The sequence below is a fragment of the Eleutherodactylus coqui genome, chromosome 5 (genome assembly GCF_035609145.1).
Source record: "Eleutherodactylus coqui strain aEleCoq1 chromosome 5, aEleCoq1.hap1, whole genome shotgun sequence".
Classification (NCBI taxonomy): domain Eukaryota; kingdom Metazoa; phylum Chordata; class Amphibia; order Anura; family Eleutherodactylidae; genus Eleutherodactylus; species Eleutherodactylus coqui.
Window position 1 is genome coordinate 162,573,086 of NC_089841.1, and position 25,151 is coordinate 162,598,236.

Below are 25,151 nucleotides of genomic sequence, written 5' to 3' on the forward strand. Positions count from 1 at the left end.
TATGCAGGTGTGTATTTAGTCAGTTCAACCGCTGTCATTGTCAGAAATATGCTGCATGCATAGATGGCATTGGGATCCTAATTTACCCTAGTCTGTTCTTATTTTGTTACTAGATCAAGTAAAATATGGGAAAGTTCCTCTCATTTCACAGTATTGCCTAACAGTAAGTTTAATAGGAAACGATGTTAAAAGTTACAAAATATTCAGAATGTCCAGTTTTGCCCCCCCAGCATGTATTGTCACATAGGGGCTGGTAGTGGCATGCATTCAATAACCCATCTCCTGCATGCCAGCAGAGGCTTCCATATTCTGTTTGTTTTGCAGTGAGTTAGCACTAAATGAAGTCGCATTTCCCCTGCAGGGTTTCCTGAGTATCAGGCTCATGCTAATCACTGGCCAACCTGCTTCTGCCCCTGTCATTAAACAGGATCCTTCCTCTCTTTGTGTCCTCAGACATCAAAGGCCTGGCCTTGGTGATCAGCTTGGGGAGGAGGAAGGTGTCTTGGCTCCTCCTCCTTACCTTTAAATGTTGGCTGGACAGGGGTCTAGTGTAGACTGATGTGTGGAGTTATGGAAGGATCATGCTCTCTGTGTCTGGTAAGTCAAGGACATGGCTGCAATCATACAAGTGTTCATCCCTGGGAAGCTGTCTGGCACTTTATACTACCTGCAGTGGGCTGTATATGTATTTACATGCATTTGGACACTTTTTTTTTTTGTTTCTTTTAAACACAGTAGAATAGTCTCATTGTAAGTGTTGTAATCCATTATTTTTAGGCTTAGTACAGAATATAGTATCTAATAGTGTACTAGTGTAGCTTCAGACTATGCAAACAGTTTATCTGCCTGTATAAGCAGGCTGCACTTTAGACATTGTTCGCTCGTTGGAACGATAAATCGTTTGGTGTCAAGTCGCCTGTACTTATACCATGTGTCTAAAGGGGCTTTGTTTTGTTTGCCTTAGATGTGAAAACTGCAACAGACATGGACTGTGTCACCAACCAAGATTCTCTGTACCTTCCCAACTCTGTCACTGCATCGCTGGAGGACGTGGATCTATGGAGTCAGTTCCACCAGGAAGGGACGGAAATGATCATCACCAAATCTGGACGGTAAGTGGAGTCAATGACCATGATGAGCATTAAACACATCTATAGAGTTTTATATAAATCACTGAACTATGTAACTTCAATGATGACCCAGTAGGACAGTAGCATTTGTATGTATGTAAGTGCAATAAATGTAAAAAAAAAAAAAAAAAATATATATATATATATATATATATATATATATATATATATATATATATATATATATATATTATATAATGTGTGTGTATATTTCTAGAAAATGCATATGCACTTGAATAGTGATTTATCTATAGGCCCTTTATAAAATCTGAACTGAATTATGGCTGCAATATGTAGTATTATCTTGTCTCTAAAGATGTCAGCAGTCGCTCGATTGCTAAAGCCAGCATGTGCCCATCAGGAAAGTAATCTAATGGGGGAGGCACGCATCATCTTCAAACATCAATATAGCTTGTGTAGTAGTTCCTTGAAATTGGAAGTGCCTGGATGTTAATGGTGACCACTTGTAGCACTAAATGTGACTGCAGAAGTCAAACATGACTTACAACTATCCTGTGATATCTTTCTAATTCTAGTAGTAATGCTTGTATGCAGATTTTTTTTTTCATGTTGAAGTCTGTGTATATATTATATTTTTAGTGTGTGTGTGTGTATGTGTATGTATGTATATATGTATGTATGTGTGTGTATATATATATATATATATATATATATATATAAGCTTTTGCTAAAAAAAAAAAAAAAAAAAATCTGGTTGCAATTTCTTATGCATTTGCTTAGCTCAATCTGCCCTGATGTCTGTCCTCAGCATATACTATAACAACTGCAATATACTACATGATAATGGATATTTCCATAATCTTCACAGGAGGATGTTCCCACAGTGCAAGATCAGACTATTTGGGCTACATCCCTACACTAAATATGTGGTGCTGGTAGATTTTGTTCCCCTGGACAGTTGCAGACACAAGGTAAATATAATTCCACATTCTTTCAATTATACGGGCAATTGTGCTTGGCTAATGCCGCGTTTACACGGTTATAGTTCAGAAAATTGTACAAATGAGCGAAACTTAACAATTATCGTTCAGTTTAAACGCAAGCCACTGATTGAATGATTAACAAGAATTGTGCGCTTCCCGTTCGTCGTTCAGTTTGAGCTGGCATAAAAATTCAGTTTTGGCTCTTTCACTTATCATGCAGTTTAAATACTGCTCTTTTAAGGTTTCGCATGGGAATGTGAAATGCTGAACTATTAGTGAATGCGACCTGCGCAGGCACGATACTCAACGAGAACCGTGCAGTCTAAACAGGCGGCCCTTACCAGCTCATTCACTCGGGCATACTAGAATCGTTGGATTCTTGCTTAGTGGTCAAGGGCCATAACTACTTCAGTATTGATGATACTGAAAAGGCAGTAAAGTCATTGTGGGGTGCATTATTATGTAGGTGACGCTTGCTCATGAGAAGAGTTTGAATATGTTGATTCTTTACCAGCACCTCTCGACTCCACACTCAGCTAGCATGATGTGTAAGATAGATGTGCATTACAATTATACACATAAGAGGTTCTCTGCTTGGACCATCCCTACTTGTTTATATGGATCACTTGACAATATACTGATCATAAAATGTCTCTCTGCTGGGACTCCAGCAATGGGCTGTAATCTGGAGAAACCTGGCAATAAGTATTCTAATTGGCCTTAGGGCCTCCACAGGGAAAACTTAAGGTGTTGCACTAAAATCGACTGATCACCTATCCATAAAAGTCTTATTGGTGAGGGTCTTGCCATTGAGATCCTAACGATGCAGAGAATGGGGGTTTCATAACAATCTGTCCTCCTGACTGTGGTCTTAGTGCAATGAGGGGAATTGAATGTGCCACTCGATTTATTTTCAGTGGGACAATGGGACTGTCAGAGAGAGCCAAACACTTGTACTTGACCATTTCTGTGCCCCCCCCCCCATGGAAATGAATAGAGTGGTATCATGCATGTGCGACAGTGGCTTCATTTAGTCCCCACATAACAGATGAGTGCAGTAAGGACAGGAGGGGGGGTCTCGGGATTGTTGGGGGTCTCAGTCTATTTTGGTACAACCCCCTTAAACAGTACACAGTGCCCATGCATCTCAATGGGTTATATGTGCAAAATCATTATGATCACTCTCTACCTTACTTAAGAAATGGTGATCCTGAACAGGAACCCCCCCCCCCTCCGCCAACCCCCTCCCCTTCATTAGCTCAGGATTCTATGATCGGGTATGACAACTGGTTTTCTAAACTGGACAACCAATTTAAATAACTTATTTTTCTCTACAGTGGAACAAGAACCAGTGGGAAGTTGCTGGGAAAGCAGAACCACATCCACCATGCAGGACCTATATACACCCGGACTCCCCGGCCCCTGGCGCCCACTGGATGAAGGATGTCCTCTGCTTTCAAAAACTAAAACTCACCAATAACACTCTGGACCAACATGGACATGTAAGTGAGAGGAAAGTTCATCTTTGAGGCGCATCATATACAACATTGCATAATATTTTGTATCAAACTATTTTCTTTCTTCTTCCAGATCATCTTGCATTCCATGCACAGATACAAGCCCAGGTTCCATGTCATCCAGTCTGACGATGTGTACAACACCCGCTGGGGGTTACTGCAGGTGTTTAGCTTCCCAGAGACCGAGTTTACTGCAGTCACAGCTTACCAGAATGAGAAGGTATAGCGAAAATACACCAACAAGATACAATGACCTTTCCTTTTTTTATTTTTTTTTAAGCTTGAGGGTATACATATTGGCTCACCACGGATTACAGAAACAGTCGAACTGGCTGCTTTACTCTGTTTCCGTAACACCTATAGAAGTGGATGGGAGTTAAGTAAGTGGCATATCCCAGTGAGCCATGCTGTTTCAGTAACTTCTGAGGTGCAAAAGCAGCAGAGCTTGCTGTTCTATGCTGTTTACACAACTCCCATTCACTTCTATGGGAGTTACAAAATAGAGCGTTGAACAGCAAATTTAATTGTATCCATAAACCTGGCCACGTCAGGCAGGAGGAGATGGGTTGGGGGAGCAATTCCGAAGATGGATGCGGATCCTATGTAGATATGTCATAAGTGTCCAAAATGGGAATGACCCTTTTATTAATGTCTTTTCTTTCTTAGATCACAAAATTAAAAATTGACCACAATCCATTTGCCAAAGGATTTCGGGAACAGGAGAGAAGTCACAAAAGGTAACATCATTCTTCTATATGGGACACAGCTTGGATTGAACCTTTTGCTTTCTACTTCATTTAAAAGGTGTTGACCATAATTGGTCACTACTAATTACTGCATTGTAAAGGAAAATTAGGTGGGGGGGTTGGCACAATGGCTGATATAAAAGAGTGAAACCTTGACTGGTTTATTGACATTTACATAGTTTAAGGTCTTCTAAGTATGGGGATGTAACATAGTAACATAGTTTGTAAGGCTGAATGAAGACAATGTCCGTCTAGTCCAGCCTGTTTTATCCTGTTTATGTAGTTACTGAATGTCTTTTTGCTTCTTGCAGAGACGAACTTTCGAAACATGCGGTGCAAAGTCCAAGCAAACGTCACAAGAGAAAGTGGGAGAACAGTCCTGTAGCAGAAGATGCAGGTATTACCATAGATTTTGAGTTATCTGAATGGATAAAATATCTTCTCCCGGTGGAACATAAAAAAAAAAAATCTTTCCTCCTTCATTTTGTTTCTTGTGCTATTCCTCAGATCGCTCTAAAGTTGCACGTGTGAAGAAAGAGCCTCATGATGTTCCTTCAGGTGTATACACACAATGGGTTCCAGATCACGAAGGAAGCCAGAACCTGGCCCCCAACTCCCCAGCTTTAACAGCATCTCCAAGCCAAGAGCAACAGGTTCCTTCATCTTCCAGCTTTTCATACAGGTGAGTGTTTTAAGCATCATGTTCAATTGTGTTCTTGCTTTACTGGAGATTTAAGTTAACATGTAGATGGTTGAATGCTGACTTAACTAAGAAATAAACTACAGTCCGCTCACCATCCCACCAGGATACCTGTATGTGCCCAGCAAGCTCTGGAGATATGAGGAAAGCGTCCAGCATCCATAAATAAAATGAATTCAAGTTTATTTTCAGACTTCCCTAAGAACAGAATTGCCATCTATGCTTTCAGGCATACAGAACACTCTTACTCATAGTTATAGTAAAGGCATTCCTTACTCCTGAAATGCATTAATAGAAACTCTGTTATAGATTTTTGTAAAATTCTGAAAATAAACTTGAATTCCTTAGTCTCGGGGATGCTGGATTCTGTTTGTTTCTTTTATAAAGTTGACTTAAAGACTTATTCCAAGATTTTTTTTTTTCCATTTTATTTCACAGAAGTCCCAACAGAAAATATCTCCAGTCCCTTTCGGGCAATCTGGATTCCTGTGAAGCAGAAGGCAGACGTGTTACATCCGATACTGCAACAGTGCCGGAGCCTGATGCTTTTCAGGTGCCCTCATTCCATTCCCTGCATCCTGCACAGGATCGCTCAAGTGCAATGAACCATCCCATTGAAACCCAGAGACAGAGTCTGCGAGGACCCATGTATAGCCCATATGGGGCAGAACAGTGGATGGTTCCTACACAAGGGCAGTATCGCCCCATGAGCTACACCTATCCAACAGAATTTAGCACGCAGGGGGCAGTCACCCATCCACACAATGGCATGTCAGACTGGAGCCAGTATTCTCTGTTCCCATATACTTGCTGGTGAATTGTATGAAAAAGAGACTATGTACTTGTACAAAAGTATTACATGGCAAGGCTAGAGAATTTTCAATGTCAAGTTTTTACCAAAAAAATTGTAATTTTTTTTTTATTTTAATTTTTTTATAATGGATGAGCATGAATCTAGTATGTTTTGGGAAAACCTCGAGCTTTGAAAATCAATTTGGTTTAAAGAAAAAAAAATTTTTTTCCAATGGTATTTTTTTATGAACTAAGAATTCTTGGTTCCATGGCACACTTTTTTTTTTATTTATTTTTTTCCTATTTTTGCTTATGGAATTCTTGTAAAATAACTGAAGATGACAACGGACTGTTATTTGGATCAAATCCACAAGATCACTGCTAAACGTGGAGAAGTTTAACTTTCCACTTTGCTGAGGGACTAAATACCAGTATAATATGCTCTGAGACTGTTATTAGTTGGCGCAAAGCATGAACTACCTATATGGCATGACCTTCTGCTGTACAATACCCTTTAAATAACCACTTCTAGACATTTACCCCTATCCTATGGCTGGAACAGTTTTAATGCTAGGAAAAACCCCTTTTGTTCAGCATTGCTTTGCATCGTGGTGGTGTCTGTATTTCTGTGGTATGAATATTAAGCTGTAACACTTGCTGTTTGCACAATTTCCTATTTGGATGTGATGAGCACACTATAGGGCACATGATTTATACAAGCAATGCACATGGGTTTTACATTTGTTGCATGTGTCACAGGTTTGCATATACAAAGCATGCAAATTCCAACTGGGGGCGGGGGGGGGGGGGTTCTTTGGACTCTGGGCTTTAACTAATGTGTGTGTTCACAAATAATTATATATAATTTTCATAATATAAACTTTGGAAGATTGCTGTGCTGCTACAGGCTGACGGTTTGGTCTGTAGTAACGAGCAGTGTAGTGCAGATTGAGCAACCTATACGTTGGTTGTCAGAGATAGGATAGTGTATCTTATGTATATATAATAATATTTGTAAATAGATTTTATTTAAGGAAACTGACTTATCTGATGGGAACATCTCCTTCTACTGAAAGCTGCTTTATGTAATTTTTAACTTAATGAATTTTAACTGGAAAGTAAAAATGCCGAGATGTACTTTTGTGGGTCAGTGTTTATATTGCACCTTCAATAAATGTCCGTAACAAAGAAATGTGGAAAGTCTGAACGTGAAATGCCCGTGGGCTCATTATTTGGCACTGATTAGACTGCATGTAATCTAAAGCACTAATTTTTACAGCAAACACTGTCAATGCGAAAGATGGAGATCTAATCAGCTCCACTAAAAGTATCAAGGTTTGAAGATTCCTCAGGCTAAACCAAATTGCTGAAGGTTAAGATTAACTAACGGCTCCATTCAGTGCTAAGTGGACCATTGAATGTTTTTGCAATTCATTTCCAATATGGCCATCACAGCATGGTGCTAATTCAATATCCTGTGACCCATGCTGTACAGTTATCTGAATAAGCCTCTTACTGCATTATTTAGTGTCAGTGGTAAATTGGTTAGTGATTATCATAGGTTATATACCACTACCTCTCTTTACAGTAGTCTTATTTTTGCACATCGTTAATCAATTTAACATTTCATTCAATGATTTAACATTTAATCCCCAACTGCTTTTCAATAGCTTGTTACTTTTTGATGAGCTGAGAAACCACATGTAGTGGTAACAGCAATTCTAACTTGGTAAGTTCACAAATGTCCAGACCTCCAGTGAAGTACCAAAATGTTAACTGCCAACAGGTGACAAAACTAATCCCATAGCTTCTAGAGGCATCAGCTGGCCCTGAGGCCTCTTTCACACGGGCATTGCGACTTTTGGCCACCCGCATCGCGCTCAAATCACATAAACTAGAGGAACAAGAGAAAGTCATGCCTAAATCCTCGTTTTGTCTTGCCCATTCGTACGGCCAGTTTCGGAGTATACACTCTGCAGCCTGGAATTTTGTCAGCCGGGGAAAGCGTTTAGGGCTGCTACACTCTCTCCCCCTCCCTCCCACTACCCTTGCCGACTGATCGCGGCAATAGAAGCTCCCATAGAAGCCTATGGGAGCTGCCGGCAAAGAGAGAGGAAGGTGGGAGGGAGTTTAGCAGCATGAGCCACTGCTAAAGTTCCTACCCCTCTCCTTGTTGGCAGCTTCCATAAGGCTTCTATGGGAGCTGCCAGCTGAATGTGGCCAAAAGATAGGGCAAAACCTATCTTTTCCAGATGCGTGAAAAGGGAGCTGGCCGGAATCCACAGTATATGCGCTATCTTTTCTGGACCAATTTTTTTTTTGGTATCGGAAAATCGCTCGTCTGAACTAATTCATTGGAATCCAATGCTTCAGATGGTCGCGATTTTCGGCTGGCGTTTTTATAGCTACGATAAAACGTCGGTGTGAATAAGGCCTGAGGCTGCTTTCACACGTCTGAGAAAATCGGGTGAGATTTGTGCGTTGCGCAAATATAAACCTCATTCTTTTGAATGGGGTTATATAAATGAGCAATTTTTTTTTTTCTTTAATTTTTCCCGCATTGTCCTATCTTTGTGCGTTCCCTAGAAACATATTGCCCATTGTTTTCAATGTGGCTGGCAAAGCATTGCACAGCGTGCGTGCAATACGAAGCTTCCTATTGTAAACTCGTCACGTGAAGTGATGCTGAGAACTTTTTCTATGGGATGGGTTTTTAAAAAAAAAAAAAAAAAAAACTGATTGGAGTTGCATGTGAGTCTGAACCTCTTTTACACCTGTTATTATAAAGACCACGATGAAAAGAACCAGAAAGTGCAGATCAGTGAAAAAATGTGCACGTAAAACAGATAAAAATTGTGCATAAAAAATGGTAAGTCACAAGAAAAATGCATGAAAATCGCACAGAAATCAGTCTGAGATGGCGGCAGAAATGTGTTTCTTGGCAAACGGCTGTACAACTAGTGGGATACCACCAATGTACGCCTACATACCCTTTGAGATTTAAATGTTTGTGTGTGTATATACAATATTTCATAACTTACACAATTTTGGTCCATTAATTGTTTTCATTTCCTCACTGAAAAAATAAAAAAACCAACATTTAAGACACCTATAAGGGAGGCATAAATTTGCAAGATTTCCTCCTATTTCACTTAAAACACGTGGCCCAAGCTGTATCTCATATTAATAAATGTGGGCCAATGTTCTGTATATGCATTTATTATAAAATCTCATGTTAACCCCCTATCTTTGGGGCACTGGATTATTCAAACCTGAGAGCCCATGTAGAGAATCATTTCATATTAAGGTATCCCATTAGCTGTTTACATTTCCACCAATTCACAGATGAGCGCTGCTATTACCATGAGGTGTAATAATCTGCTGTCCTAATTCCCTTAGGGCGGCTTCACACTCAGCAGTTTTTGCAAAACGCACTTGCGGTTTTTGAGCCAAATCAGATGGGGATTAAAAACCAATGAACTATAAAGGAAGGACTTATTCTTCTCTTTAGCGCTGCATCCACTTCTGCCTTTGGGTAAAAAAAAACGCGCTCCGAGGGCAGCTTCACACACAGCATTTTGTGAAGGAAATTCAATTACCGTAGTTTTTTGCTTTATAAGACTTGCCCCCGTTTTGGAGGAGGAAAATAGGGAAAAAAATATTTTGAACTCTCCCAGGTACAGCACAGCGGATAGCAGGGGTGTAACTATAGAGGATGCAGGGGATGTGGCTGCACCTGGGCCCAGGAGCCGTAGGGGGGCCATAAGGCCCCTCTTCTCTATATAGGGAGCCCAGTGCTATGAATAAAGTGTTATAGTTGGGGGCCCCATTACAGGTTTTGCATTGGGACCCAGGAGCTTCAAGTTACGCCTCTGGCAGATAGTACCAGGTGATGGAGCAGCAGAGCTCTGAAACACCGGAGCTCTGTGTCATAGCGGCGCTTGTGCATGGCAGGAAGAAGGGAAGAAGCCGATTGGTGGAGGCAGGGAAGCGGCAGCCATTTCCACCATCACTCACCACCAATAGCAGTATGTATGGGCAGCAGTGGGAAGGAGAGAGAACTGCTAACTGATCGCACATTTGTTTGCATGATCGCAAGTTTGTGCGACTGCGATTTAGTTGTGCATAGCGATGACTTTCAGAACGTTTGATTAATAAGACGCACTTGGGGGGAAGGAGGGGGGGGGGGGGCGTCTTATAAAGCAAAAAACAGGGTACATAGTGTTTCTCCCCTGCAAAACGGAGGTGAAGAAATGCTGATTGCAGTCGGCACCTGGACTCGCCTATTCAACAAACAGCCAGTGATTCTCCAACTGCATTTTGCAGGAGAGAATTGCCCTGTGTAGGGTGCTTTCACACAGGATGGATCTATGGCCCATTTACACGTAACGATTATCGCTCACAATGTGTTTGAACAAATTTGAGCAATTATTGTGCAGCGTAAATGCAAGAAAAAATGCTCACAATTTATTTGCAAGTCGTCATCGATTGTTTTTATGCTGACTGAAAGTCGATCGCTGGCTGCTTCTGTGTAAATGCTCCCCCACTCAGCGTGTCACATAAAAGAAGTGTTGAGCGAAGAACCCCCCCCCCCCCCCACACACACCTCACCTCCCCTCGAGCAGGAACTCTTTCTGTGTAATCGCTCTGCACAAGTGTTAACGACCTTTAGCGGTGATGTCAGCGCTCGTGATGTCATTTAGCCAACTGTCAGCCCATGTAATAGAGCCATTAGTCCGCTGGACATTTCTGCATCACAATGTCATCCCTAATGGGGCTTGGATTACACAGCTGTTAAAATCTGCCCGTCTTTACTTCACAACCGCAAGATTAAATTCTGAAGCTTTCTACTGAGGAACTAAGGACATCTTGTGGATTTCTAACAAACAGAAGATATAATTCTGCAATTAAAGTCTGCGGGTAAAAAAAAAATTCTGCAATTAAAACCACAACCAAATGGTCCCTAATTGACAAAGTCCGTATCTGTCCTGCAGACAATTCCACGGCATTTGAAAGGCCAACAACTAAAAAGGAATTAAGGGACCTAAGAGGTATCTACACCAAACTGGTTTGATAGCTGTGGTTTTAATAAAGACTATATTGAGACAAGGACCATCCTGTTGTAACCTGGAAAAACTCTGTTTTTTAAGTTATGTTTAAAGAGTCACCACAGGCTCTCCAAATGGTTCTAGTCAAAAGAAGTCCGGTATAATGGATAAATCTTATCTGTATACACTTCATTACTGCTAAATTCCTGAGTATGTGCATATAGCTATATAGATTTAATGTATGTTTCATGGTACACCTTTTCAAAGGTAGTTCTGTTGAACTGTAAAGATGGATCCCACATCATATAATTGCTGAAAATCTATTTAACAATTTGTACCTGGAAGTAAACCCTGGTTTAGACACAATGATTATCGCTCTAAAGATGTCTTTTGAGCGATAATCATTGTGTGCATTTACAGGGCAAGGTGGTCGCTCAAACATTGAGCGATTACTTTGCGCTCTGAGTGGGGTATGCAAAAGACAAGTGGGGCTGCTTGTCTTCTGCATCCAGCTGTTCTCTGCTTGGAGCGCTCGGCTGTTATACAGCCGAGCGCTCCAAGCAGGGTATGCAGAACACAGCTAGACTGCTCTGTTCTTCATACCCCAGCAGTTCATAGAGCGCTCAGCATTTATACAGCTGAGCACTCTGAGCGGAGTATGCAGAAGAAAAGCAGGGCTGCTTGTCTTCTGCATCCAGCTGTTCTCTGCTCGGAGCACTCCAAGCAGGATATGCAGAACACAGCTGGACCGCTCTGTTCTTCATACCCCAGCTGTTCAAGGAGCGCTCAGCTGGTATACAGCTGAGTGCTCCAAGCAGGGTATGCAGAACACAGCTAGACCGCTCTGTTCTTCATACCCCAGCAGTTCACGGAGCGCTCAGCATTTATACAGCTGAGCACTCTGAGCGGGGTATGCAGAAGAAAAGCAGGGCCGCTTGTCTTCTGTATCCAGCTGTTCTCAGCTCGGAGCACTCGGCTGTTATACAGCTGAGCGCTCCAAGCAGGGTCTGCAGAACACAGCTTGACCGCTCTGTTCTTCATACCCCAGCTGTTCACGGAGCGCTCAGCTGGTATACGGCTGTGCGCTGCATTCTTCATACCCTGGCTGTGTTTAGGGAGCGGGATACAGCTGAAACAATAGTATCAGCTGTATCCCGCTGTGAACTCCTGATAAGGCTCATCGTTTTCTTTCAGCAAGCTGAAAGACAACGATCAGCGACTGGTAACAAAAACTGCACAATGTCAGTGCAGTTAGACACAACGATTATCGCTCAAAAGATGGCTTTGAGCGAGAATCATTGTATCGAAACCCAGCCTTAAGTAAATGAATCAACATGATAAAGCGATGATTCAAAAAACAATTGTAGAATCTCTAGAGCCACTTTTACTCCATTGATTATCGTGTCTCAGAGTCAATATGAAGAATCAAGTCTCAAATCCCACTGGACTTCGAAGCAGAAAGTGACAAGGAACGAATTATATGACAACCTATACAAAGTGGTCCCCAGTCAAATATTCCTTTAGACTTCTCAGTATATTTATGTATTTAAAAGAAGGATTGGGGGGGTAAAAAAAATCTCCAGTCTGCACACGTGTCCCTCTACAAATGCAACAGTCATATGTAACTTGTGTCATATTGAATATCTAGGCCACGAGATGTGTTGACCCTGCCAGCAGTGTATCATGGATCTGTCCCTCCCTTGTCAGCAGCATCGCTTATGTGGCCTGCAAAGCATACCTGCATGGAGACTTGACTCGCTCGGTATGTAAAGCGATGGTTTGCCCTAAACAGTAGTGTGCCCTTTAAGTGAATGGTACTTGAATAATAAGGGCTGAAGCATCAAGGACAGTTTGCTGCATCCAAAGTCACACAAATGCAACATAACTTATTTTTTGAGAAAGTCTCTGATATAGAACCAAAACCTTGCTTTCTGGTGTATTTTTGACCTGAAATATTTCTGTTTGGAGTACTGACATTCATACACTTTTCTTCTGGTCCCAAATATGCATAAATTGCAAATAACAAATGTCTCAATCTGAAATAATGGGGCGTAGTGTTTTTATAGCATTTTCATATTCAATTGAATTAGAAAACGTTTTAGGACAGTTTTTAGGTTTCAGCAACTTTTAATGCAAAAAAGAAAGAAAACTTAGTTGCAACTTTTTCTGCTGTTCTCTTCTGGGGAAAAATGTGTTTTCTACATTTAGTTGTTTGCCATACAATTTAATGCTCGTATGATGTTATTGCAAAAGCGCCACGAACACTTGCAATTTGCCGTTAACTGCCTGGCTGAACCTCGACTTGCAGGTTCAGACAGGCTATTATCTGTAAATCTCATGGGCTAGAGGTGACTGTTAGTGTAATAGTGCCCATTCAGTGCTGCTCAACTCTTTGAGTACTCCCAACTGGTCGTCATTTGAGGATATCCTATAGTGAATACCTGTGTTAAATTCTGCGGCACTGACTGAGATAATGGTGCAAGTTCTGCCTAAAGCTGCCCAATCATTTAAGTGATTGACTATTCATGATAAATGGCAATGCAGGTTTAGGTAAACCGTGTGGCCATTAACAGTTAGCACCACTTAACTCATTAGTGTGTTGAACTTTCAGTCGCATGGTGGTCAACATTTCTGGGGCCATACTCTACTTGTATCAGTACTTGACTGCAGTTAAGAATCACTGATATAGTAGATTTGCAAAAGTTGAGTCAAGTCATCTTATATATTTCTGGCGCCAATATTCTTAAGACCGACTTTACATAGTCATAAAATCGTGTGAGATATGTGCGTTGCGAGACGCACAGATATTAACCCCATTCGTTTGAATGGGGTCATAGTCATGAGCTATGACTCCACAATGCGATGCTATGCAGGAAACAAATCGCAGCACGTCCTATTTTTCGGAGCGCTATTGCTTTGCACTTGCGATTGTTCTCAATAGGGCCGACAGCAGCATTGCACTACATGCTAGGTGCATGCAATGTGATGTAAGGTCTCCCACTAAACACAATGGGAGAAACTCTGCTATCTTCCGCCACGGCTGACAGCCGCTCCGGAGGATCCCTGAAGTGATGTGAAGCTGTTTTCACATGAGAATTCCTTATATCCCTGGGGAATTTACATGGTGGGGAGCGTGATATGGAGGCGGGATTCACAGCACCATATTGCTCACCCGTGTGAAGTTGGCCTAAGGCAGGCTGCACAGGAACTGATTTGCATTACAGAATCCGTGGTTGGCGTCCACACCAAATACCATTTGTTACATCCTATGGAAAACCGCTGCTTCGTGCGCACTCGCGGAACCTTATGTGGTTTGTGTAAGCGGAGGAAAAGTCGCAGCATGTTCCATTTTTGTGTGGGCTCCACACGGTCGGCTTCCATTAAAAATTAATGGAAGCCATCCAACCCATGACCCTTCCGCATTTACATGAAAAGCAGGGATTTAAAAAAGAAAACAAACTGTACTGTACATATTTGATGGCGAGCGGTGCGGACCATCTGCAGTACAAGAAAAGCAAGAAAGAAGCAGGTATGCCCGCCGGGCAGAGGGTCTGATCCCGCTGCGGGCCCCTGCATGTAGAATCCAAACTGCCTGTGTGCATGCTGCCTGTATTTTCTTCTTTTCTGTACTGCGGATGGTCTGCACGTCTCGCCGTCGGACATATGTGGTACAGATATATTTTTTTAAACTCCTGCTTCTCCTGCGGAATCTCCGGCCCATCCACAATTGAGATTGCGGATGGGCCATGGGTCGGATGGCTTCCATTGACTTCAATGGAAGCCGTCTGTGCGTAATCTGAAGGAAGATGGAGCATGTTGCGATTTTTCATCTGCGAGCGGAAACCGCAATTTGTTTCCGCTTGTGTACACGAAGAATCACTTTTGCATTGCATGTTATAGAGGGTTATTGCTGTGGAATCCGGAGGCGGTCGCCCGCTCCGGATTCCGCTATTCAAATCCACCTGTGTGCATTCTCAGGGTGACTACCCACTACAGTTCTTTTTCACTGCGAAATGTGCAGTGTTTTTTTTCTCCAGGGGTCTATGGGACTTGTTAATGTTAAAATCGCATCGCGCAAAATCGCGACTTTGCGGTAAATTGCTATTTTACCGCGATGCGTTTTTAACATTAGAAAGCCGCATAGACACCTGGAAAAAAAACCACAGCAAATTCGCAAACGCTAGTGGGTAGTCACCCTTAGGGTGCATTCAGACGACCGTATATCGGCTGGGTTTTCACGCCGGCCGATATACGGTGTCTCTCTCTGCAGGGGGAGGAGGCTGGAAGAGCCAGGAGCAGTGCTCTGAGCTCCCGCCCCCTCTCTGCCTCCTCTCCGCCCCTCTGCACTATTTGCAATGAAAGGAGGTGGGATGAGGGCGGGGCTAAGTGGCAGGAATTAGCTCTGCCCCATCCTGCCTGTCCTCATTGAAAATAGTGCAGAGGGGCGGAGAGGAGGCAGAGAGGGGGTGGGAGCTCTGTGCACTGCTCCCAGCTCTTCCAGCCTCCTCCCCCTGCAGAGAGAGACGCCATATATCGGCCGGCGTGAAAACCCAGCCGATATACAGTCGTCTGAATGCGCCCATAAGGATCTTTTTTTCTGCTCTATCTGGGGGCAGCAATAAACTAGTGGCAGACTCTGACTTCAGCAGTGTATCACTTGATTTGATGTCATACGTTTCATGAGCTGCAGCCTATTACCCTCCACTAATTGCCAGCTTTCTTTTTATACACAATACAGGGAGAAGGCTGTTAATCAGCAGCGGGAGGGAGCATCAGGAAGGAACAGGAGGACTCTGTGTTGCAGATGCTAAAAGGTAATTTTACTAAAAGAACTGCAACAAATGAAGTGATGCGCTGCTGGAATCGTGATCTCTGTCCTCAGTTTATGCTGCCATTAGGGGAACATAAATCTGGTGACAGATTACTGATAAACATGCATGAAGTCTGCAGATTATAAAAAGAGAGACAAGTTACATGCACCGTATGTATTACCTGGGTTTATGCAAAGTGGTGTTCATGGGAAGTAGACATGTCCTGGACTTTCTGCCAGTAATCCAGTTGATGAGCATAAAATGACTGCTTATGATAGAGATCAGTCTACTAGAAGTCAATATAATTAATTTACATTGCAGAGGCAGTTTTACATATCACTGAATGTTTCCTAATAGGGATTGCAAGTAGCCACAAGACACATGAGGAGGAGGAGGAGGTGGTGGTGGGCCATCCTACGCAATCATCTACAAGGTGGTGGAATAGGAAATGCAAATGGCAGCATAGTAGTACTTAGTGGGAGATTAAGAAGATTTTAATTTGAACCTCCAGGAAAAAGCTAACGATCAGCTGTAGTTCAGCGTGGGTACACCTATCCCCAAAGCTTCACTTACCTGGTACCCTAATGATTCAGATCTCAGTTGGGGGTTTTCTTGCAGACCACTTCTGGTGAAACCTGCTAGCACAATCCTGTCCCGGGCAGCGTCCATCTGTACAGAAAACTATTCAATGTTCTTGCTACATTTGTCCTCAATACTTTGACATAAGAGCCCAGATAGGCCCGCTCTATTGGGCCTTATGGCTATGTCCAAGTATTTGTGGAGCTTGGTATCAAAAAGCTCATATATTGTACTTGGAGGCTGTTCTTATGGAGTGTAGATCACTCTCAAATAATGTAAGATGTAATAAAAAAAGTTATATTTCAGGTGCTTCCCCCCCCCTCCCTACACAGAGATCCACGCATAGTTATGTACTTTCAGTATCTAATTGTCAGTGAACAAACATGATCTCCACTATAAACAAGATCTACCACCAGATTTGTTTTATTACAGCTGGCTGCCTACGCGCAGGATAAATTTCTCTCAAAACAGTTCATTTTGGCTGCTCCAGCCAAGCATTGTTTGAAAAATGAATGAGAATGTTCATACATGATAGCCAGCAGTCGACGTCTGTCCGATTAAAAATGTGATTGGCACAGTTTTAGGAATCTACTTGTTTATGGCATGCTTGGAAGAATTTGACTAGTCATTTGCTACTTTGTGCAAACCCCAGGAAGTCAGTTCTTTTAAATACTGATGGGATTGTATGTGTGCCTGGCTAATTTAAAGGGGTTTTCCAGAGTTTTTTCTTGTTTAGGACTGCAGGGATTTTTCAGTTTTTGAAACTCCAATCGCAGCTATGGTGCTATAGCATGCTCAGTATTGTATACCAAAGCATTGCTGCCTGTCAGTAATCAACTAACAAGCGATCTACGCTCATTGTCAAAAGCATCCAAAAATCAAGCAACTAAAAGGAGTTCTTGTAATCAAATGAAACTTTCTATGTGTGATTATAACAACATAAATGAGTGATTACAATATGAAAGCAAACAGAGCATTTATTGTGGTAAACTGAACACTTGACAGCAGGCTCTAGTACCCTGTTGTACCGCCTCTAGCTTGGGTACAAAATGTGATACGGGCAGGCATGGAGGCTCTAGTACCCTGTTGTACCGCTTCTAGCTTGGGTACAAAATGTGATACGGGCAGGCATGGAGGCTCTAGTACCCTGTTGTACCGCTTCTAGCTTGGGTACAAAATGTGATACGGGCAGGCATGGAGGCTGTAGTACCCTGTTGTACCGCCTCTAGCTTGGGTTCAAATTGTGATATGGGCAGGTATGGAGGCTCTAGTACCCTGTTGAACCGTCTCTAGCTTGGGTATAAATTGTGATATGGGCGGGTATGGAGGCTCTAGTACCCTGTTGAACCGTCTCTAGCTTGGGTACAAAATTGTGATATGGGCGGGTATGGAGGCTCTAGTACCCTGTTGAACCGTCTCTAGCTTGGGTACAAATTGTGATACGGGCAGGCATGGAGGCTCTAGTACCCTGTTTTACTGCCTCTAGCTTGGGTACCAAATTTGATATGGGCGGGCAGGGAGGCTCTAGTACCCTGTTGTACCGCCTCTAGCTTGGGTACAAAATGTGATACAGGCAGGGATGGAGGCTCTAGTACTCTGTTGTACCGCCTCTAGCTTGGATACAAGATGTGATACGGGCGGGCATGGAGGCTCTAGTGCTCTGTTGTACCACTCCTAGCTTGGATACAGGATCTGATACGGGCATACATGGAGGCTCTACTACCTTGTAATACCGTTTCTTGCTTGGGCACTAAATGTGATATGGGCGGGCATGGAGGATCCAGTGCTTTGTTAGGCTGTCTCTAGCTTGGATACAAGATGTGATACAGGCAAGCATGGAGGCTCTAGTACGCTGTTGGGCCAGCTCTAGCTTGGATACAAGATGTGATACGGGCAGGCATGGAGGCTCTAGTGCCCTGTTGTACCGCCTCTAGCTTGGATACAAGATGTCATATGAGCGGGCAAGGAGGCTCTAGTACCCTTTTGAGTCGCCTCTAGCTTGGATACAAGATGTGATACAGGCGGAAATGGAGATATACAGGTTCCGTATGGTATCTTGCAGCATATCGCTCCACATTTGCTGTAACTGAGCCTCTAGATCGTGCAAATTCATACCAAAGTTGGCGTTCCAGATGGTCCCATACATTTTCTATTGGTGATAAATCCAGTAACTGGGCAGGCCACGGAAGTATGGCAATGTTGTGGAGGCTCCTGTGACCCTCTTGTGTGTGCGGCTGAGCATTATCCTGCTGGGAAATGTCTCTTGGAAGCCTCCTGCCATGAGAGGAACACATGTGGCTACAGGATGTCCTGAACATATCGTTGAGCTGTCATTGTCCCTCGTACCATTACTAGGGGTGACCGACTGCTGTATGTGACGGCCCCCCCGCCCCCCAGACCATCACACCAGCAGTGGAGGCAGTGTGCCGCTCCACAGCAAAGGCAGGATTGAGGCTCTCACCCCTGGGTCTCCAGACACGAACGTGGCTGTCGTCCTTGCCCAAACTAAACCTAGATTTGTCATACGCATTTCACTGTCAATCACTGATAGGACCGCCCATTGGACTGCTCAGCTAACAATGAGCAGAGGTTTAAATGAATAAAATAAAGTTATACTGAATTTCCCCATAAAACTGTTCAGAGTTTGGACTGCATGTTCAAGCTGACATATTCCCTTCAATTGAAAAATCCCTGTGGCCCTAACTTGAAAACTCCTGAAACCCCCTTTAAACTGGCCATACACATGTCCAATACCACCAGATTTTAAAATGAATGACTCCCTGGGGTTTGCACAAAGTTGCAAATGACTGGCCAAAGTTTCCCAATCATGCCATAAACATGTAGATTCGGCCAATCACATTTTTGTCAGACAGATGTCTAGTCTTGGCTATCATATATGTTCACCCTCGTTATGTGGTATTAAACACTTTGTGTAAAAAAGACATGATTGGTTTATCTGGCTAATATGGTATCACACTATTTTTTGGTTATTAAGAAAAATTACATTTTAATAAAGGTTATATGTGTGCAGGGAAATAAGGTGTGCCTTCCATCCATAAAGTAATAATGAGCTGTGAGGTGGCATAATATCATTATCCCCCAGTCTCCGCATGATAACACCCATATCCTCCTCCCACTCATGACTCCTACAGCTGCATGTGAATTTGCAGGCCACTTTCACTTTGATGTGTAAAGTCCTTTTGTTGTCATGCAGCCCTGTGTCTCTTGCCTTTCCTTTGCGTCTGGCCTCTCTTCCCCTCCAAATCCTGTATTCTTCTTCTTGCCTCTTTTCCAGACGATGTGACAGGGAGAGATACACAAAACTATACAGTTGGTCCACATTGAGGAAACATCAGACATTATGGGAGTTTTCAATTTCCCCTTCTTTTCTAACTTCTTTGAAATGTAATTTTTTTTTCCCACATTTTGGGTTTTTTTTTTTAGCGGTTATGTAGGAAACGATTATAAAGCTCAGCAGAAAATTCCAGTAAGGGCAAACACAGGCAGCCAATATCTACATTACTATTATATGTCTTTCACAAATCAAAATGCATTTTGATGAGCCGCGACAAGACAATCTCTAGGACCCTACACTAATTCATCTCTCTTTGGACCTAAGCCTCCAAATGCATTTAAGAATAGTCAGCTTACACAATTTTGATCTAATTGCTTAAGAACGTTACATTTTTGTGTGCAATAAATATAACCGTTTTCACGCCTCCCACCTGTCCTGTATTTGTCAGGTCAGTCCTGGGTTTTGGTGGCCATTTTGTCCCCCCACTATCATCCCCGATTTCACTCTATAACCTAACTTCTCGCCCTGTCTTTGGCGCTGAGCAGTGTGCCTGGAGAGGGGGGGAGAAGTCAGTGTAGCAGTTCTGTGAGTGATGTAGTCTGTTTTATTACTGATGCTACCCTACGGACTAAAGCAGAGGCCACGAGGTTGGGATGGGTGAGGGCCACTATTGGTAAGTGGGCCCAGAGAGGAGGAAATTTTAACTAACCACAGCCACACATAAAGTAATATAACTTAGCATGGGGTATAAAAGGGGCACCAGAACGAAGTGGGCCCACAGAGGGGGCACTATTAGTGGGGCAACGAGGAGGCACTGTTAGTAAGTGGATCCACAGAGTGGAGTACTGATGGGAAGAGTGTGCAGAGATGAGTTGTGTCTGGATGAAGGCTTCATGGTGATCTGGGCACAGATGGAGAAGGAAAATGAAAATAGACTTTCCAATCAAGGCAGATGTCACTTGCGGTCACTGGAGATAATTGCACTGTAATCGCTATCGCTGTGTAGAACTGGTATCTGCCCAGTCTTCATTTTATGTACTACATTTATTATGTATTTTAGATGATCCGCAATGAAATGTCTTGTCTTTATTAGAAATGGATAAAAACTCAGCATCAGCCCCCCCCCCCCCCCCCACCCCAGCGACCAGTGGTTCACTTCACTCCTAGCCTGTAGAATGCCAGAACAACTGCCCCTTGCCTCGTACTGAAGGTTTTTACTTAAAGACATGAGATTTTACTGAGATTCTGCTGTGATGTTGGTCTCTATACTCTTCAATGCTTGTAGTGGACTCGACTCCTTGGGCTTGCCCCTTCACAGGTAGGGAGTGGATCGCTGGAGGCGGTGAGTGGGTCTGTTCTTCTGTTTGTTTGCACTTAACAAGGGGGAATAGTTCTGTGGGAAAGAGGCATGGTTTGAAGGGGGGGGATACTATTGATGACCTGTCCTCAGGATAGGTCATCAATACTTGATCAATTGGGGTCTGTCGCTCGGGACTACAACCAAGCAGCTGATTGTGTGTCTGCTGACAGCGCTGCAATTACACAGAGGTCGGAGCACGGCTCCCATTGACTTTAATGAGTGCCAGCCACTGCACAAGGGGCAGTTACCTATCCCTAACCAATAGATGGTACAAAGTTAGGGCCCCTTCACATGAGCATCTGCATACGCCTCATCGTTGGGTTTTTGCAGAACGAATGATACATTTTTGCATATCGGCATATTTTACTGCACTTTTTGCGCCTGCTGGGCATGTTCTTTTGCGCGCAGCAAACAACATGCATCGCTTGAAAGGGCTAATTAGTTCCAGATGCGTTCTTTTCCCAGCAGAATTACGCAGCGTATTAATCATCTCTTACATTACGGGCGAGCATTTGCGCACCACCCACTGAATTTAATGGGGACTTTTAGTGCACAAATGTGCAGAAAAGTAGAGCATGCTTCATTTTTTTGCACGACCGAAATGCGCAAATGTGAACGAACCCATTGAAATCAATGAGTTCTAATCTCTGTGTATTGCACGCAAAAATACTTCCGTGTGAAGGAGCTCTTAAACAAAAGTATCTAAAGATGCACCAAATTTAGTACACTGCATAATTGTATCCACTTTGATAAATGTAGCTAATTTACACTTTCTACAGTCTAAGGGTGCATTCAGGCGACCGTATATCGGCCGGGTATTCACGCCGGCCGATATACGGCGTCTCTCTCTCTGCAGGGGGAGGAAGCTGAAAGAGTCGGGAGCAGTGCTCTGAGCTCCTGCCCACTCTTTGCCTCCTCTTCTCCACCCCTCTGCACTATTTTCAATGAGGAGAGGCGGGATGGGGGCGGAGCTCATTCCTGGAACTTAGCCCCCCTCCTCTCATTGCAAATAGTGCAGAGGGGGCGGGAGCTCAGAGCACTGCTCCCGGCTCTTCCAGCCTCCCCCCCCCCCCCCCCCTGCAGAGAGAGACGCCGTATATTGGCTGGGCATGAAAACCCGGCCAATATACAGTCGTCTGAATGCACCCTACAGCCTCTCTCACACAAGCGGAAGGTCGCTGCATATTAAGTGCACGTGTAATATGTATTACCAATCTTCCATATACTTTAACACACGGCACGAAAATTGCAGCCTGCACTATCTTGGCGCGTATTAGGCATGCATACACACCACGATAGTGTATGGACATTATCGGCACGCAGCAAGTACGCATATCGTATCGTACTTGTGGCACTCAGCAACTTATACCCTTCTGAGAAAGACCTAAGGCTGGTAACACATTAGCTATAGATCAGCTGAGCCCAATGATTTCGGCAGGCCCAGTGGCCAACCATCTGATGTGTATGGCAGCCTCCCGCCTTTCCCACGTTTTCCCCCCCCAGTGGCAGATGTTGGGGACATGAGCATCAAGAAGTTGGACATCAACTGCCTAATCCTTTTGTTCTCGAGAGATAAGCCATTGCCAGAGGTGTCTGGTCCCAGCAGTCGCCCCTCACTACATACAAAGCACATGCATGCTCAAACAAGTTGAGCTTGTGTGTTGGTAGGACAGTCAATATAATTTACAGCAAATAGAGAGGCAGCATCCCAGGCGTCTTTAGCAAAAAGTGACAATTTATTCCTCCATATAACTGCTACGTTTCGACCCTCTTGGGGTCTTTATCAAGCTTGATAAAGACCCAAGAGGGTCGAAACGTAGCAGTTATATAGAGGAATAAATTGTAACTTTTTGCTAAAGACGCCTGGGATGCTGCCTCTCTATTTGCTGTAAATTGGATCGACTATTTGGGGTTCTGACGGCTCTGACCCCTTCACTGTGGCGTGCACTCCATAGACTTGGTAGTCTCTGGCTGACGGGTTTAAATATCCAGAAGTGTGCTGTGAGTTAAAGGGGTTGTCTCGCGAAAGCAAGTGGGGTTATACACTTCTGTATGGCCATATTAATGCACTTTGTAATATACATCGTGCATTAAATATGAGCCATACAGAAGTTATTCACTTACCTGCTCCGTTGCTAGCGTCCCCGTCGCCATGGCTCTTTCTAATTTCGGTGTCTTCTTGCTTTTTTAGACGCGCTTGCGCAGATGGGTCTTCTCCCTTCGGCTCGGAAGCAGCGGTGTTTTGGCTCCGCCCCTTGTACGCGTCATCGCGTAGCTCCGCCCCCCATCACATGTGCCGATTCCAGCCAATCAGGAGGCTGGAATCGGCACCTGTGACGGGGGCGAAGCTACGCGATGACGCGTACAAGGGGCGGAGCCAAAACACCGCTGCTGCCGAGCCGAAGGGAGAAGACCCATCTGCGCAAGCGCGTCTAAATAAAAAAGCAAGAAGACACCGAAATTAGACGGAGCCATGGCGACGGGGACGCTAGCAACGGAGCAGGTAAGTGAATAACTTCTGTATGGCTCATATTTAATGCACGATGTATATTACAAAGTGCATTAATATGGCCATACAGAAGTGTATAACCCCACTTGCTTTCGCGAGACAACCCCTTTAATATAAAGGACAGTCAATATAACCTTTGGCTGACAAATAAACATGTAGCTCATTTGTATGGGTAGCCTAGGTTTATAGGTTTGGTAAATCTGCCCCACGTTCTTCTTTTGTCTGTACATATGTATCTGTGGTTGGGCATTCAACGATATGGCTGGAAAAAATGGAACAGATTGCACAATTTCTTTAAGGGCGCTGTCACACGAGAGAGAATATTCCACAATGTTATTGGATACGCCGTCCCAGAATTCCCCATGTTGAAAAGCAGATTTTGATGTGGAATTGGAGCCATTTTTAATTCTGCATCAAAATTCACACGTTGGCAGTACAGATTTTGGTGCTGCATATTCTGCAATGTTCCAGAATATTCTGCCCCATGTGAAATTGCCCCACGGGCTCCTTCACACTGGCGAGAAAATTGTGGTTTGAGCGTTGCGAGACACACAAATATGAAACGCATTCTTTTGAATGGGTTCATTCACACATGCGATCTTTCCCTGCATGGCACCACGATGTGATGCTATGCCGAAAACAAATCGCAGCATGTTCTTGCTTTTAGTGATATCGTCCATTGCCTTCAATGGGGCCATCGGTGGCAGCAGCAGCACAGGCCACATTAAAATCAATGGGAGAAGATTGCGAAACAGTCTGTGGTGCGGAAGGAGTCCCCCATAGCATGGAGAGAGGGGAGGAGCTACAGATCTCATAGAAATCTACTCATATTTGTAGAGAAAGGGGGGCTTCCCCCAAGAGCAGGGGAGAGACGAGGTGGCGATAGAGGGGGTTCTCAAAGTGATTTCCCTGTAGCCAAGAGAGGAGGTGGAGCTAGAGGGATCCACCGTCTCACCCCACTCCCTCTCTTGGAGAAGCCCTCTAGCCTGTGGAGAGGTGACATTAGTTTGACTTTCAGAGGAGCATGAAAAGAGAGGTGGTGGTAATAAAATAGGTTTAGCAAGGATCAGTAGTAGCTCAGTGAGAAGAGATATAGTCTAGGGCAAGACATTTTGGTCCTTCAATAATCAAAATAATAGAAAGTTGGTAAAAAATAAATAAATAAAAATTCAAAAAGAAGCAAGGGTTTTGGCATCTCCTCTTACTCTTCCCACTTTATCTGCTTACCTATTATTCTGATCCTCTGATGACAGTCAAAATAAAAGTAATCAAAAATTGGTTTAGCAATAGATTGGCAGTAGCTCTGTATGGAAAGTGTAGTAAACTACTGCCTGTACATCTGTGAAGGGGCTCAGAGAAACTCAATATTGACTTCAATAAGCAAAACTATATAGTATTACCTTAGCAAGGCCATCGTTGCCTACTTCTTCCTGATGGCAGATGGGAGTATGAGTGCTGGATCAGACTAGACAAGATTATATTATTGCTCACTAAAGGGACATCTCTCCCATCGTCTGTTTATACCCAGGACTGTAACAAGGGGGCGTCCTCTACGTTTAGAGGAAAGAAGGTTTCATCACCAACATAGAAGGGGGTTCTTTACTGTAAGAGCAGTAAAACTATAGAACTCTCTAGAAGTGTTTAAGAGGGGCCTGGACGCCTTCCTTGAGTGCATTAATAGTACCAGTAAGGCCCCATTCACATCCAACTAAACAAATAG

General features: G+C 43.5%; 1 protein-coding gene across 1 annotated transcript; it reads left to right on the forward strand.

The window, feature by feature from the left end:
• The first annotated feature begins 572 nt into the window (after nucleotides 1-572).
• LOC136626981 (T-box protein VegT-like) lies at nucleotides 573-5,921 on the forward strand. Its single transcript, XM_066601936.1, has 9 exons — nucleotides 573-597; nucleotides 965-1,112; nucleotides 1,960-2,062; nucleotides 3,412-3,576; nucleotides 3,665-3,811; nucleotides 4,258-4,328; nucleotides 4,649-4,734; nucleotides 4,845-5,019; nucleotides 5,476-5,921. The coding sequence occupies exons 1-9, from the start codon at nucleotides 582-584 to the stop codon at nucleotides 5,852-5,854; spliced, it is 1,290 nt and encodes a 429-aa protein (XP_066458033.1). The 5' UTR covers nucleotides 573-581; the 3' UTR covers nucleotides 5,855-5,921.
• Nucleotides 5,922-25,151: the final 19,230 nt, after the last annotated feature.

Coding starts and splice junctions, on each gene's coding strand:
- LOC136626981 (XM_066601936.1), top strand. Junction 1,113..1,959: donor ATCATCACCAAATCTGGACG/GTAAGTGGAGTC, acceptor TAATCTTCACAG/GAGGATGTTCCCACAGTGCA. Junction 3,577..3,664: donor CTCTGGACCAACATGGACAT/GTAAGTGAGAGG, acceptor TTCTTCTTCCAG/ATCATCTTGCATTCCATGCA.